Here is a 14,827-nt window from a genome sequence, read left to right as displayed (position 1 = left end):
ATGAGCGCCTTGGGAGGAACTAGGGGAGAGCGTAACGCCAAACCCAAATTCGCAGCATTAGATATCAACAAGCTGTACATAACTAGTCGAGTAAGAAACATAAGTTAGCAGAAGCATGTATGATCTACCAGTGCTAAAGATCTTCATATTTCTAGGGTGAATCTTTGGAGCCGTCTACCCAAAAGAGTGCAGTTCCGCGTAAACATGGTATGCAAAGTTTGGGGAAGGTGCCGTCGGCCCGTCGAGCACCGGCGAATCTTCCATCCTTGAAGGCCGAAGTTAGCAATCCTACTGACCAGCTTGCCAGTTGGTCTGGTGAACAAACCGACGGTCAAAACGTTATCAATAGCCCAAGTCATCCTGCAAACAAAGCAATTCCATCTTCAACTACTTCAATTGCTAATAAGAATTCTCAACAGCAAGCATCTCTACATAACTCAAAAAATTCTGAATCAACATGGAATACGGTATATTATGACAAAAAGTAAACATTAACAACAAAACTGAACATCTTATTTTTGTTTTAGAACGAGTTCCCACTGCTGGATGCGACTGGTACATTTGGTTCAAATGCCAACAAAGCACAAAATTACCAAGACCACTACCCCAGTGCGTCTCAACTAGTTTTGAGACCACAAACCGATGCTGCGAATTGGATTCATCAACAAGGTCAGGCTGGTCGACTAGCTGGTTCCAGCAATACAACGGAGATGGTAGAAGGTGCGAGCGATCAGATTGGGTCGAATACTTATACTTCGATACCTTCACAAACTGCCCCATTGCCCCCACAATTCAGGGCATTATTGCCTCCGTTTATGCAACGAGGAAACGAAAGCGGCTCGACAGGAAGCGGAAACGAAGGATTTTCCTCGACTACGGGACAAACTTCCCAAACGCAGTTATCTCACTTTTCAGCTGCATCAACATCGTCGCCGCACGATTCTCGAAACAACAATGTATCTTCTGGTACCAAGAGCAACAACAAAAACAGCGGCATCGGTGGGTTCAATTCCATCGTAAATCACAGCAACACCAGTATTGGGAGCAGCGGAAATGGAAACACCGTTGGAAATGTTGCCCAAATATCAAATCACTTTGCACAGAATTCATCACAAGGTTCATCCCAGCAGCAGCAAAGCAACCGTGGAAGCAATACTGCTTCTGGTATAGCTTCGTCCGGCAGAGCTCGTGTTGGTGGCAAGGCTGGTATTGGTACCAGCGGCAATCCTGGTGCTGGAGGCTCCGAAAGAGGTGGCGGTGGAGCATATAACGATCATCATCAGTATGGAAACCGACGAGGTGGTGGCAGTGCCCAACCACCACGATATGCTAACCGAAACACAATGGCTGGTGGTAATGGAAACACCGTTTCTATGGGACATACACGAGTTTCTACAGGGGCTAACGCCACTGGCAGCAGCGAAACTAGCAGCCCAGGCGGAATACATGATGATAATCGTAATACCATGCTACCATATGGTGTGGGTTCTTTGGCTGAACAAGAACAGGTGGTGGTTCGGCCGATCATACGAGACGAAGAACTTCAAAGGTTGGAAGCAATCGCGAAGGATGAGGGTTGGGCTAAAGATTATGAATTTGATTATAATCAGAAGTTGGAATTTTCTGATGATGAATCGGAGCTGAATTCTACGACAATTTCAACTAAGGAAAATGAGATTTCTGTTCCGAAAACAGAAATGAAAACGTCAGCTATCGACGAAGTGAAAGATCGCGATCAAGAGAGGTTTGGCAGCCATGAACGTATAGTGATACGCGACCGTGACAGTGGACGTGATCGTATTACCGATAGAGATCGGGATCATGGTCATGATCAGGATCGTGACTTGGCGCAATCGAATGGATATGGTGGAAGGGCTGTTGGATCTGGCGATGGTGGTTTAATTACCACAAATGTCGTGAGCCTAGGAGCTCTCGATGCGGCTGAGGCAAAAGAGCGCTTAAAGCAGCGTCGTGAAGAGGATCAAAGACGAGAATTGGAACGTAAGCAGGCTGCAGCTAGAAAGTTGCAAGAACTGGAACAAAAACTTAGCCGGAAAAAAGCTGATGATGTGGTGGACACCAATCAAAGCAATAACGACATAACTAATAATATAAATGCTACTGCTGCATCTATTGCAAATATAACAACATCTCCATCTGGCAAATTACAGGAAGACAGCATAATGGAAAAGGCTGGCGAACGTACTATATCTGTTAAAATACGAGGAAAAAGCGATGAACGAATCGATGTGAAGGAAGTCCGCTATGAATTTATTGCTGGTGGTAGTTCACGGCACGATCGTGATTCTAGTATTATCAGCGGTAGTTCTAGTAGTAATTGGGACATGCCAGGATTTTCGAAGACGTTCCAGTCAAATTTACCACCGAGATTCCAGAAGCGTAAATTGGAAAGAAATACATCTGGAACGAACCTATTGGCTGCCAATGCAAATACAAATAATAATTCAACTGTCCCCCAGTCTGTATCTCGCATGAGCTCTGCCAGTAACGCTACTGTGTCATCAACTAATGCTGGTGGTGAAATGAAAAGTGGGCTTCCTTTTGCACAGCAATATGATCCACGATTTATGCATAACCCACAGAGCTACGGAAAAAATGCAGCAAATAATATGGCGGGTGGGTCACGCCGTAGTGCAACAGCAGCCGGTGTAGTGGACAGTGTAACAACCAGTTCACGTAGCTCTTCTGTTCGAGAGCGAGATGAACGCCAGCGTCAACAATTTGAGAACCGTGAGCATCTTCAACGGGAGGTTATGAAATCTCGCCTGGATACTGCCGAAGTGGATCAAATCAATACAGTAAGCAGTGGAAATTCAGACTCTGCCAACCACAATCATATGAAGCAAGTCAGTGGGGAACGCATTACGCCTCTGACTCGTAGTTTATCGGAATCGGGTAATCGAAAGATTAGTGGCTCCAGTGATGATAATCATCACCATCATGGACAACATTCCCATCTCTATAATCAATCTTCGGCGCGCAATTCTGGTAGTAACATTGGCAATTCTGGAAATTATTCCAGAGAAATATCCTGCGACAAAGATACAGGAAAGGGTTCTTCAGCATCATCACCTGCTTCGTTCAGTGGCAGTGAAAAACTACGTGATACCCCGCCTCGTACAGATTGCGAGCATCCGAAGCAAATATTGCAACGCGTCAAAGAAACAACACCTTTACATACGTCTACACTACACGACGACGTTCAAGGTACTAGTAGTCATGGTGGCCTGAAAAACATAGATCGTGAATCTATCAAACAAAAGGACAAAGAAAGCGAAAAGGCTAAGGTACTGCCATCGTCGGATGCAATTGCTAATATGGGGGGTAATGTCGTTGGTGGTAATGCGAGGATGTGGGATGACATAGATGATCAATCTAAAAAATGTGGTTTAGAAAAAGGAAAATTACGTCAAACAGAGGAATATTCTGCTGCAACTGTAGAGCATAACGTAGAAAATGTAGAAGCATGTTCGAATGATTTCCAAAATGACGTTTCACGAATGGATAGCTCTCCGAAATCGGCTGCTACAGATGCTTTGGTCGTTTCGAATTCATTCAGCGGAAAAGAATTAGATGATAAGCATGCATCGTCCATATCTGCGGTAATACAGCCAGGTCAGCAAAGTGGGAAAAAGAAAGCAATTGCGTCAAATCAGCAAGCACACTCACGAGAAAATCGAAATCATGATGCTCGTTCCGGGATTCGCGGAAGTAGCTATTCTGGTGGATATCATCGTGGAGAAGGCCCAGGCGGTGTATCCAATAGAGGCGGTAACACCAATTGGAATCGATCCCGTGGTGGTGGTAGAATTGGCGGAGGGACTCGTGGCTACAATCAAGATTGCTGGAGTGAGTCTGAAATATCAGAAGAAGGACTAGAAGAACAATCTAAGCAAAATTTGCTTCCCCATCAAACATCTTATAATAACTCATCTTCTGCGGCTGGTGGAATACAAACAACGACAGTTGGTACTATTAACATTGGCATTACTAAGGAAGGATTTGTTCCACGTGGAGAACCATCCCGTCGGGGCCGAGGCGGCGGTAGCGCTGGAACCAGTGTTGTAACTTCATCAAGCGCTATCATTCGACAAAAACAACCACCTACGATTGATGGTTGTGGAGGATCTTCAATTGATAGCGGTGCAAATGTTTGTAAAAAAATTGAAGGATATGGTCCACCAAAGTCCAAAAGCCCGTTCGGAAGCGGCACGAGCTGCATTGATGATAAAGACATGAAACACCACTCTGACGGTGACAGTATAAACAGCAGCATTGCCATTACATCAACTGCTGGGGATGATCGAAATAAAAATATCAGACCTTTTTCAACAAATATAGGGAGCAAAGGAACTGAAGATGTTTTGCAACAAAGTAATGATCAAGCAAAATCTGTTGCGATGCTTGTAGATCGAAAATCAAACACGATGATGGACATTCTTAAGGATGAATCTCATTCCAGTGATGACAAAGGAGTGTCTCACAAAACAAGAAACAGATCGAGTATTGCAGATGATAATCCTTTGAAGGACAGCTGCGCGAATGATTCTAATAAATTATCTTATGGTACTCATAAAGATGATAAGATGCGATCTAAAGGCGGCATAAATACGTTGGTAAATGCGAAAAGCGGTAGCTCCTTGACAACTCAGCAACAGCCAAAGAACATAAACTCTTCAACTGGGGCGAATGTAAGTGTCAATACCACTAACCAAGACGGCTCTGTGGTGTACAGAGGCAATGCGAATGTCTCCAATATTATCGGAAGCAGTTCTGGTGGTGGAGGTTATAGAGTGGGTTCCAGCAACCATATGCCTTCACGCTTATCAAAACAGGCTCCTATTACACGAGGTCAACGAGTAAGACTCAACAGCACTGATTCTAGTGGCGAAAGTTTAGTTTCACCGGGAGGATCCAATTCCAATCAAACAGGCCCCACAGTGGCATTGTCGAATATTTCAGATAATACAAATATGTCAGCTACAGTTCTGTGTACACCTTCTTCAATTTCGTCCACGGAAGGAGAAGGAGTGTGTGTAGAACATCAGTTGTCATCACAGCAGGCTGTAATGGATAAACTGGCCGTTGTTTCTTCCTCAGTAAGCGCCAAGACTGATAATGATAAGCATCATCTGGACGGCAATACTCCACCGGTCAACACAATTATCTTTGAAAACACGAACTACAAATCTGGCACAACGGTATCTGCGTTAGGTACGGGAGGTCCTAGTGCAGTGCTTGGAGATAGTAGCAATACCAGCGGAACTACTAATGCGACGGTTAGACGTCAGCAAACTACTAGCAACAGCGCCGTTAATGTTGGTTTGAAAGTAAGCTCTGGTTCGATCAGCGAAAAGTCCTCTTCGGGTACCGTAGGATCAGTTATTAAACCGCTTGCATCAAATTCTTCTGTTCATCGCCCTGTGGCTTCAACGTCATCAGTTGATAATAGTTTCCCGCAAACGATTGTAAGTAATACCCAGAGAAATGTTTTATCGACGGGTGTTTCGAAGCAACCACAGACGTCTTGTAGTGTTATATCAAACTCTTTACATGGAATTTCCTTCCAAAAGGGGGATGATTACGAAAAAGATATGAAATCGTACGCTTTTGAAACTGATATTAGTCATCTGATTGATGGTGACAAAGGTGTCAAGCAACAATCATCAGTATCGAGCAGTTTGTGTTTGTCGAAATCAATCGATGTGGAGAGTGGTGGTAGTCATGTAGGAGGCCCAGTTTCGGTGCAAAACATGATCTCACCGTCTACTGTTGATTTAAATATGAAAATAGCGAGTGTAAAGAAAGTTTGGGAAATGCCAACTGTACCAGAGCAACCAGGCGTCGGAAGTAATGTTGCTTGCAATGTTAGTGTGACTAATGATTATTCTGTTGGTGGCACTGGGAATAGTGGAGGTGGCAACAATGTCCATTTAAAATCAAATTTCGTGCCAGGCTCACATCATCAACCACATCTGGCACAGTATCAGCATCCGCATGCTGGAGGAAGCGGCCACCATTCGCATCAAACACACGGTGCTAATTCTACTTATGGAGCTGCTTTCGGTGCGGATTCAGATGCTCTAGTAGATCATTTTAACAGTTCAACCAATGTATGCAATGTGCCGAACTCAGTAGCATCAGCTGACGGTTGTGACATGACAGCTGGAACAACCCTCGCCACCGATTGTAACGATGGTTCTAACGGTGTGTATGGTTTAAGTCATCATCATTCGCAACCCCTCCAACAACAACAGGCTGCTAAGGCGCAACAGAAGCAAATTCATCAGCATCAGCATGAATCAAAAGCTCAACGACAGCAACAGCATCTTCAGGAATCGCAGCAGTCACAACAGCGTCAAACGCAAAAACAGCTCCAACAGCATCAACAGCAAGCACAGCACTCCTTGCAACAACAACATACGCAACAATTGCATCAGCCGCGTCAGCAGCAGCAACATCCGGATCAGCCACAACATCTGCAGCAATCGCAACAACAGTCTCCACAATCGCAGTCACATGCGCAATCGCAACAGCATGTACAAGCGCAGTTACAGTCGCAATCACAGGCGCAAATGAAATCACAACAGCAACCGCAACAACCGCCTCCACAAATGTCGCAACAACAGTCACAGCAACAAACGCAGCAACAGTCACAACCGCAACAGCCACCGCCGTCAGCACATTCGCAACCGCACCAGCAACAACATCAATCGCAAAAACAGGGGCAACATCAACAGCAGCTGCAACAGCTTCCTGTACAACATCAACAACAACTACAGCAATCGCATCATCAACAACCGCTTCAAGTTCAACATCAACAACAGCAAGCGCAACAACATGTTTCATCCGTTAATGTGCAGCATCAAGGGGCGGCAGCCGTCACAATGAGCTTAAATAAACACCAGGCCACGGATGTGTTAGCAGCCGCCGTTGCTGCAAACAACGTTAACGTATGCAAGGTTAAACCGACCCAGCAGGGAAGTGGTGTTAGTGTAAGCGGTATGCATCAATCGAGCGGTTTGGGACTATCGCCGCCACCGCCACAGATGCAGAGTAGCTCGATTCCATCTGCGCCGCATCCATTTTATCCGGCCCAATATGGTGTATCAGCGATTCCATCACCGCCAGCTGTCCTGTACAATTCGCCTGCAGCCCTTACTTCCCAGGCTGGTCTTTATAACGCATTCCAAATCGAACCTAGTGGTCGTTCGCAGTTTTCACAGTTTCCAGGTCACTACGGTACATCTGGTACAGGAGCTCCATACAACGCGTACATGACTCCTACACCAGCTAATATGCAAACGGGGCCTACGCCCGAAATGTTTCAGAGTCTCTCCTCTCAGTTTCGCATGGGTTCTGTTCAGTCACCGTACAATCAGTCAACTCAGATGGGCAATCCAAATACGATGTTAATTTCGTCAAGCAACAGCTCCCTTATGTCTTCTTCGGTAAAATCTTCGACACAACAGATTGGTGCGATTGGGCAGCCAAAACCAAGTGGGGGCTCAGTTGGACAGCCACCGTACGCACAGCAATATCTTAACATGTTCCCGCCTGCACCGATGCAAAACACGGCTGCTAGTTACTACTCAAACTCTGCTGGTGGTCAGAACGCATTCTTCGGCTCGGCTGGTGCAGCAGGTGCAGCTGCGCAAAATGCGTTTGGTATACCGGCAGGAGCTGTGGCCGCTGCAAATATGTTTGGAGGTCACGGAGGACAAAATCCTTCCAACGCGCCTCAGCCTCCACCGCCACAGCAGCAGATGCCTAGTTATAGTTCTCAATTTTTAAGTTCACCGCTTCTAACCGCTACCAATCCGACGATGGGCCAACAACAATATCGAGGTGCTCCGAACAATAGCTCACAGCAGTCGAGCGCAACTGCTGCTGCATATATTAAATCAAACCAATCTCCACAATCATCTCACATCCAGCAGCAACAACAGCAACAGCAGCAGGATACAGTGAGTTATTATACATTCTATCATAAGTAGCCTATGGCTATGGCTCTATTATGATGCTACATGCGTGAATGTTAGTTAGATTAGATCTAGTAAGACAAGACAAACATAATCAGAAGCAGCTGTTAGTGAAGCTATTGAATTTTTAATCCGTGTTTCTTGATTGGTGCTGTACTAAAATGGCAAATTATATTCGTAGGCTAATGCTTAGGAACGTCGTATTATTATAGTCATATTTTTGCTTTAGTTTTTTGCATTGATAAATAATAATAAGACCCTTGAGTTGTATGCGTTTCTCCTTATATCATTGTTTATTATCATCCGCCCGTATTTTCTCTTTTCGACGTTTCCTTTCCTCTGGAACTTCTTACATACATGTTTTGTGTGTAAGTGCTATACAGTTCCTGAGATCAATTTATCATTCAAATGTAGAGCATTCGTGTCAAACGGCTCACCGCGTTTCAATATTAATGATATTGAAGCCTTATACCTATATTACATCTCTGTGTTATACTTTTACTATTTGAATAGAAAATGGAACACACACTATTACTTGAATAAAATATATCTAAACGTGCTCTAGGATTTTATTTCGTTGTACACTTAGTATGTCGGTTTGTTGAGGGTGTTGCTAGCTAATTCTCTAATCATTTTTCATTTTTTGTGGTTTAGAAATGCTTATCTTCTTGTTGAACGTAACTCTAATATTTGAGCTCTAACTCCATTTCCTGCATAGCATAGCATTTATATGCAAGTAACTATTAGTATCTTTATAGGGTATGTTTTTGATTTCGTATGATCTTCGTTACAAAAAGTTCAACAAAAAATATCAATTTACAGCATTTATTACATCCTAGATAGCGCCTTAATTTAGAGTTAAATCCATCCGTAGTAAAAAAATTGATTTATTCATTAACGACATTGATTTGTTTAAAAAAACCTACGTATTTTTCATTATTTTATCGTTCTTAAACACTTACATCGATAATCGTAGAATAATAACTTACCAAAGCAAGCTAAGTAAATGTAGATGTAAGTTACCGAATACAGCAAAGATAAATGCATAATTATCAGCATTATTTCCAATAATAGATTATATCAAAAAGTTAATGAGCACAAACTCGAGATCGAAATGTTTTCAATTCAATAAGATGTACATTTTTCTAAATTCTTTCATTTTTTAATCTTGTTTAAGCATTTTGTTCGTTTTTCTTATAAAAGCACTAATGGCTGGCTATCTTTGCTTTTAATTTCATCTAGTTACTTATTTCAAATGAGTTGATCAGCACCCTGTCCCTCATTTTAATTATTTTTCATTTGATTATGCTAGTAGTATTGGTTATTTCTCACAAAGAAAAAATGATCACATGTAGTGATCTATTTTTGCCATTCTGAAACATGTTTTACTGAAATATAGTGAATTTGATTCTTTTCAATTTTTGTGAATTTAACCCTGGTATTACAATTTTTATTACTATATTTAAATCACTTACAATTATTGTTCAAAACTCTAAATTTGAGAGCTTTTTAATTATTTTGATTATACATAGTTTATCCATAAACTATTAAATTTTCGCCATGTGCTGTTGTGATCGATTTGTACTTAATTATAATTAACTAGTTCTTTAATATATTTTAATAATTTTTATGTATTTTAGTGGGATCTGCAGAACCAACTAATGCAACATCAACAACAGATATCTAATCAACAACAGTCAGTCACATCTCAACAACAAACGTTGTTATCAACTGTGCCCGGAGGTCAGCAACAGCCGCAAGGAAATCAGCACTCAGCGAACCATAATCGTAACATGATGTCCTCTAATCAGGGACACAATCAGCTAGTTGGTTGTAGCGCTAATACTACCGGAACTGGAAGTGCAGTTATTGTTGGCAACGGTGCGAATGGCAGTACTGGAAGCAGTAGTGGCCGAGGGCCTGTACAAATTCAAGGATCTGGTGTTGCTGGAACGCAACGATATCCATCTCCAATTCAACGACCTACGAACTTTTCACACGTACAGGTTCAAGGTTTACAACATCATCAGCAACGATCCAATCGACCAATAGGCCACGGTCAACAAGGTACCGGTAATTGCAGTGGTCAACAATCCGGCGGAGGTAACAATGTCGGGCAGGGTGTAAACAATTCAGGCAAACACTATTACGGTGGTAATCGTGGCTAATTAGCTAGATTCATGCGCAACACTTCACGATTGAACGAGGATACAAATAGTGAATATGTCTATGACGATGATTGGTTCTGAATGGATATGCGATGACTAAAATATTCTATACGTGCTTAAGTTATGATTACCTTGACTTGATATGAATTGTTTAGAAAGCGCAGCATATGTTGCACGGCTATATCTCGTAGCAATCATTTTCTTAGTTTTGACTACATAAAGGTTTTTCAAAACATTGGCATATTTAAATATATGCTCATTATTACTCGTGTTTTGATTTACCAGAAGATATTACAGGTGTTTGTTTTTATCTCTAAAGAAAGCTTCGATTGTTTTGTCCATAATTTGACCGTCTAATATCCGTCTAGTAACCACTATTTGCCTCCATAATCTACTGAATAGAAACGAAAAATTCACTGATTTGCTGTAAGATGCTGAACGAGAGAGTAGTGAAAACATCGGTAAAACTGAGCTTCACTTTAAAATGACTACCAATATAGAAGTTGAGAAATTCATTCCGTGTGAACTCAAGTTCATGGCAATTTGGCAACAGATTTGGAAGCTGCTTTGGATGAAACATCAGCAAGGAACTTTTGACATGTTCTGAAGCTAGTTGTCGTGCTACCAGAAGAAATGGTTCTACGGTTGCGGGAAATATTGTTCCACAAATATTTATCCTATATAAAGTCGAAGTGTCGTATGTTGAAAATGTTGCACAATGTTCTGTGGAAAACAGGGACAAAATAAGGTATAGCAGTGCAGTGGTTCGCAGATGCATGGAATAGTTAAAAGGCAATTGGCAATTCACTACACATTTCACAATGCCGATACAAATTTATAGAAAAATAACATGCTTTTTATGAATTGGATACTATGAATATAGCTACCAATTACCAATAAGCTAAAGTAAGGCGGTTAATTACAAGTTCTAAAGGATGAACAACAGCCACATCCACTTTCAAAAACTGGAGCTCAACAAATGTTGAATTGAATTCATGTAACGATAGCTCGAGCACGAGCTTATCTTAACAATATTCATAGCATCTAGTTATTTCGAATATTTATATGAAGCAAATATAACACACAATGTCGTCATACCGTACCGTTACTCTAGGATTGTGGTTAGATATTGTTTTAATTTCAATCTCCTCACGATTTTAGGTATGTGTTATAACACGCACGACGTGAGCATCAGTTTTCTTTAAAATTTGCTACTTTTAGTAATATCACGTTCGCCATAGTGAAATTACATGCGTGCGTGATCGAACTCAATTCTTGTGGAAAAGATGTAGTACCACAATCATTCTAAATGACAGCAAGATGGTAGCTTTCTCTGTTTAAGGAACTTAGTAGACATTCTCGAACATGAAATGTTATAAAGTAACCAAGTAACGAAACGTGTACGGTGAGACACAATGAATAGCTAATAATATACAAAACATCAAATATATTGGAAAAATAAAATAACAACGATTTAAACCGCGTATATTTTTAGTTAATTGAACAAAATGCTACATTTTAATATTTCACGTATACAGTCAATGACGAATAGACAGAAAAAATAAATTTCTCAAGAATACTGGAAATTACTCCAACTAAAGCTTTACAGTCAGACGAATTTATACGATGTATGAGGAAAACATCACTGGCTAGATTGTGTTCCGAATTCCTTCTGGAAGCTCCTTCAGGATAACGCCTGTTGAATTTATTGTTTGAATTTCAATGAAAAGAAACATTATTCTCTATTAGTTCATTCTATTATAGTTTCGTTTTAATAGTATTCGTGTTATTTAAAGTTTATAATTATAAGAATTTATATCGACACTAATAATAGACCAGACGAATCACCCATTAAGAAAACGATTATTTAGTGTCAAACCGTCCGTCAAGAATAACTTAACTTTAATGTAAAAGCCATCCCGTATCATCCGATTGGATTTTTTTAAATTGCTTTTACAACCCCCGCGTTCGTTACCCTCCTGTTTGAGCTTCTACACAATTTGTTGCATTAGAAAATGTTAAATCTTCGCTCGAAAACCCAAATATCATTTGATATTAGTGATATTCAATAATACAAACAACTTTAGTATTGTATATAAAGCGTGTTGTTGCAAACGTCTCAGATACTAGCGAAGAATGCAACTAGTACAACCTTCAGTTGGAAGGATTAAGCGCACATGTGTACTTTTACTATCTACCTATAATGATACCGATTTTATTATGGATGATGCTACATCTACTTGGTACCAAAATTGGAAATTTAAATTACCATCGATGTAACTGAACAGAATGTACTCTATACATTGAATGCTGTGGTTTGATTAATATAGGCTTACGATTTTTTTTTCGGTAATCTCTACACATCTGCATGGTTACTTATCAGGTCTTTAGCTAAAACTAAACCACTAGCGGTTGAGTGAACGCTGGGTTGGAGGATCCGATTCGGAAAGTAACATATTATCCGTATTCTGTCGAACTCAGTCTAACATTAAAATACCAGTTATTAACAATTCGTCGCTGTTGCGCTTCTTCCATTGTTTTACTCGCATATGCGCCACTTCGGGGCTTGAGGAGCTTTTTCCTCTCGAAAGCGGCTCTTACCTACGCTTATCTTATGTTATAGTTTAGTTTTGCGTTGTTAAATTTGAATAGCTCTAGAGATGTAATTAACAGCCAGTATGTAAAGCTATTAAATTAACTAATTATCGCTCCCTGAAAATATCGTCATTATCATCATATTGTACATAAATTCTTCCTGCGATGAGAATGGCAAATATATTTAAAAAATTCAAGCTAGTTCGATGTAGTATTGACATATTCGTGCACGTAACTGCACGATTTCTGTTGATCAGCTGACATGAGTTTTTCAGCTGACCATTTGCGTTTGTACAGAAAAAGTTATGAATATGATGCGATGCAATTTACAGAAATGCTTATTTAAAAAAAATGTTTCCGAATGCGTATATGTATTCAATAACTTCTATGAAAACCATTCCAAAAAAATGCTTTCAATTGTATTAAATCTTTGATGATTTCTATTGAAAAAAAAAACGTTTGATGGTAACATAGCCGTCAAAATATATTCCAATATGGCGGCGTGGAAAACAACTTTATGTCATCTTGTTTTCAACAGAGTAGAATTTATTCCCTTCCAGCCTCTCTTTATTTTGATCAAGTATGCTAATGATGTTCTATTAAGAAGTGTTTGGGTGAAATTGTGTTAACGGAATGTTTAGCTATATACAAAACAAAGAGAATCTTGTTTTGCGAAAAACTTGAGCTCCACCAGTGTTTTCGTAGTATTAAAAACGTTTTTTAATGTAAAAATCTACGATGCTATATGCTGGCTTGAGATAATTATCAATCATTCAACATAGGTTTGAGCGGCGATTTGCATTATTATCAAATCGTATCTAGACCTCATATCTGTTAAATTTTGTTTATCAAAATCGCAGTTTCATCAGTTATTCGTACACATTCGATTCTGTTCGGCAATGGATCTGTTGGGATCGATATTAGGTTCTATGGATAAACCTCCTACAAGAGACAAGAAAGAAAAAGACACATATGAGAGTAAGAGGATTTGTTTGGGTATAAAAAACCGCATGCAATGTATTGTTTCATTATCGATTTTTCATTTAAGATCAGAAGAGAGCTTATCAGAATATTAAAAATCGTCAACGAGAGGAATTAAATTCTTTCCGGATATACGTTGAGGAGCGCTTAGGCCGTCTGATAAAAGATAACGCACGAAAATTTATGGAATTTCAACCATTAGATCAAGTACACCGATCTATCGTGTATGCTCAAACAACCGCTGCTGGTACAGAGTTCATATTTTAATTGATACACTTTTTGTAGCCATGATGTTGCAGAGACGGCTGGACTTATCAGTATGAGCTTTGGGCTGGATGTTGATCGATATATTGTAGTGTACAAAAAAGAGCATTCGCCATGCGAAGATGAAATGAACGCTCGGAAAAACGGGGATGTTTGGAACAAAGACACTGCGAAACAGTACGCCGAACAACGCCAGTTGCTGAAATTGAAGCAGTCTGAAAATCAGCAAGAGAGAATATTTAAAAAAAATATCGTGGAAGAATCCCCAAGTTTTAATTACCAACAAAAGTACGTTCATCTTTTCACGAATTGTCAGGATGCGGGAAAAACTGAGGCTAACCGGTCATACGGTTACGGTAAGCAAGCTTTACATTACCGTTCTCATTAATTGACTATATTAACTCAAGTATTCAATGTTTGCAGTTCCAAGTGACAATAAAAAAGATTTAAGGTCAATCGAGCAAACGATGGCAGATATCAAAGCAAAGAAGAGACAAAAACTTGAGCATATTGATATTACTGAAAAAAATTAGCGTCTGAAAAATTCCAAAATTACCATTATTTCTATCGAATTCACACTATGATGTGATGATGGAAAACATGTCACTAATTACCTGGTGGATGATTTGTTGCGGTAATAAGAACAACAAAGTGGTTATGGTTAGAACCGGAAGAAATCTTCAAATGGCGCATTACTGTGTATACCCGATATTACTTACAAATATCTGAATTAAGATTATTTCGTAAATAAAATATAGTACTTCATTAATTCAGGACCAAAAGCTAGAATTTGTCAATTATCCAATGCTAACTCAT

At 40.2% G+C, this 14,827-nt stretch overlaps 2 protein-coding genes across 2 annotated transcripts; both read left to right on the top strand.

Moving 5' to 3' along the window:
• Positions 1-11,750, top strand: LOC128724335 (uncharacterized). Its single transcript, XM_053818063.1, has 4 exons — positions 1-90; positions 156-467; positions 528-7,988; positions 9,644-11,750. Exons 1-4 carry the CDS (start codon positions 1-3, stop codon positions 10,169-10,171), a joined length of 8,391 nt encoding a protein of 2,796 aa, XP_053674038.1. The 3' UTR covers positions 10,172-11,750.
• Positions 11,751-13,529: 1,779 nt separating this feature from the next.
• Positions 13,530-14,782, top strand: LOC128725577 (sperm-associated antigen 7 homolog). The gene is made up of 4 exons (XM_053819331.1): positions 13,530-13,744; positions 13,815-13,971; positions 14,033-14,367; positions 14,435-14,782. The coding sequence occupies exons 1-4, from the start codon at positions 13,666-13,668 to the stop codon at positions 14,542-14,544; spliced, it is 681 nt and encodes a 226-aa protein (XP_053675306.1). The 5' UTR covers positions 13,530-13,665; the 3' UTR covers positions 14,545-14,782.
• Positions 14,783-14,827: the final 45 nt, after the last annotated feature.

The sequence above is a fragment of the Anopheles nili genome, chromosome 3, assembly GCF_943737925.1.
Source record: "Anopheles nili chromosome 3, idAnoNiliSN_F5_01, whole genome shotgun sequence".
NCBI classification, from domain to species: Eukaryota; Metazoa; Arthropoda; class Insecta; order Diptera; family Culicidae; genus Anopheles; species Anopheles nili.
This window is presented reverse-complemented; position numbering and strand designations above follow the sequence as displayed.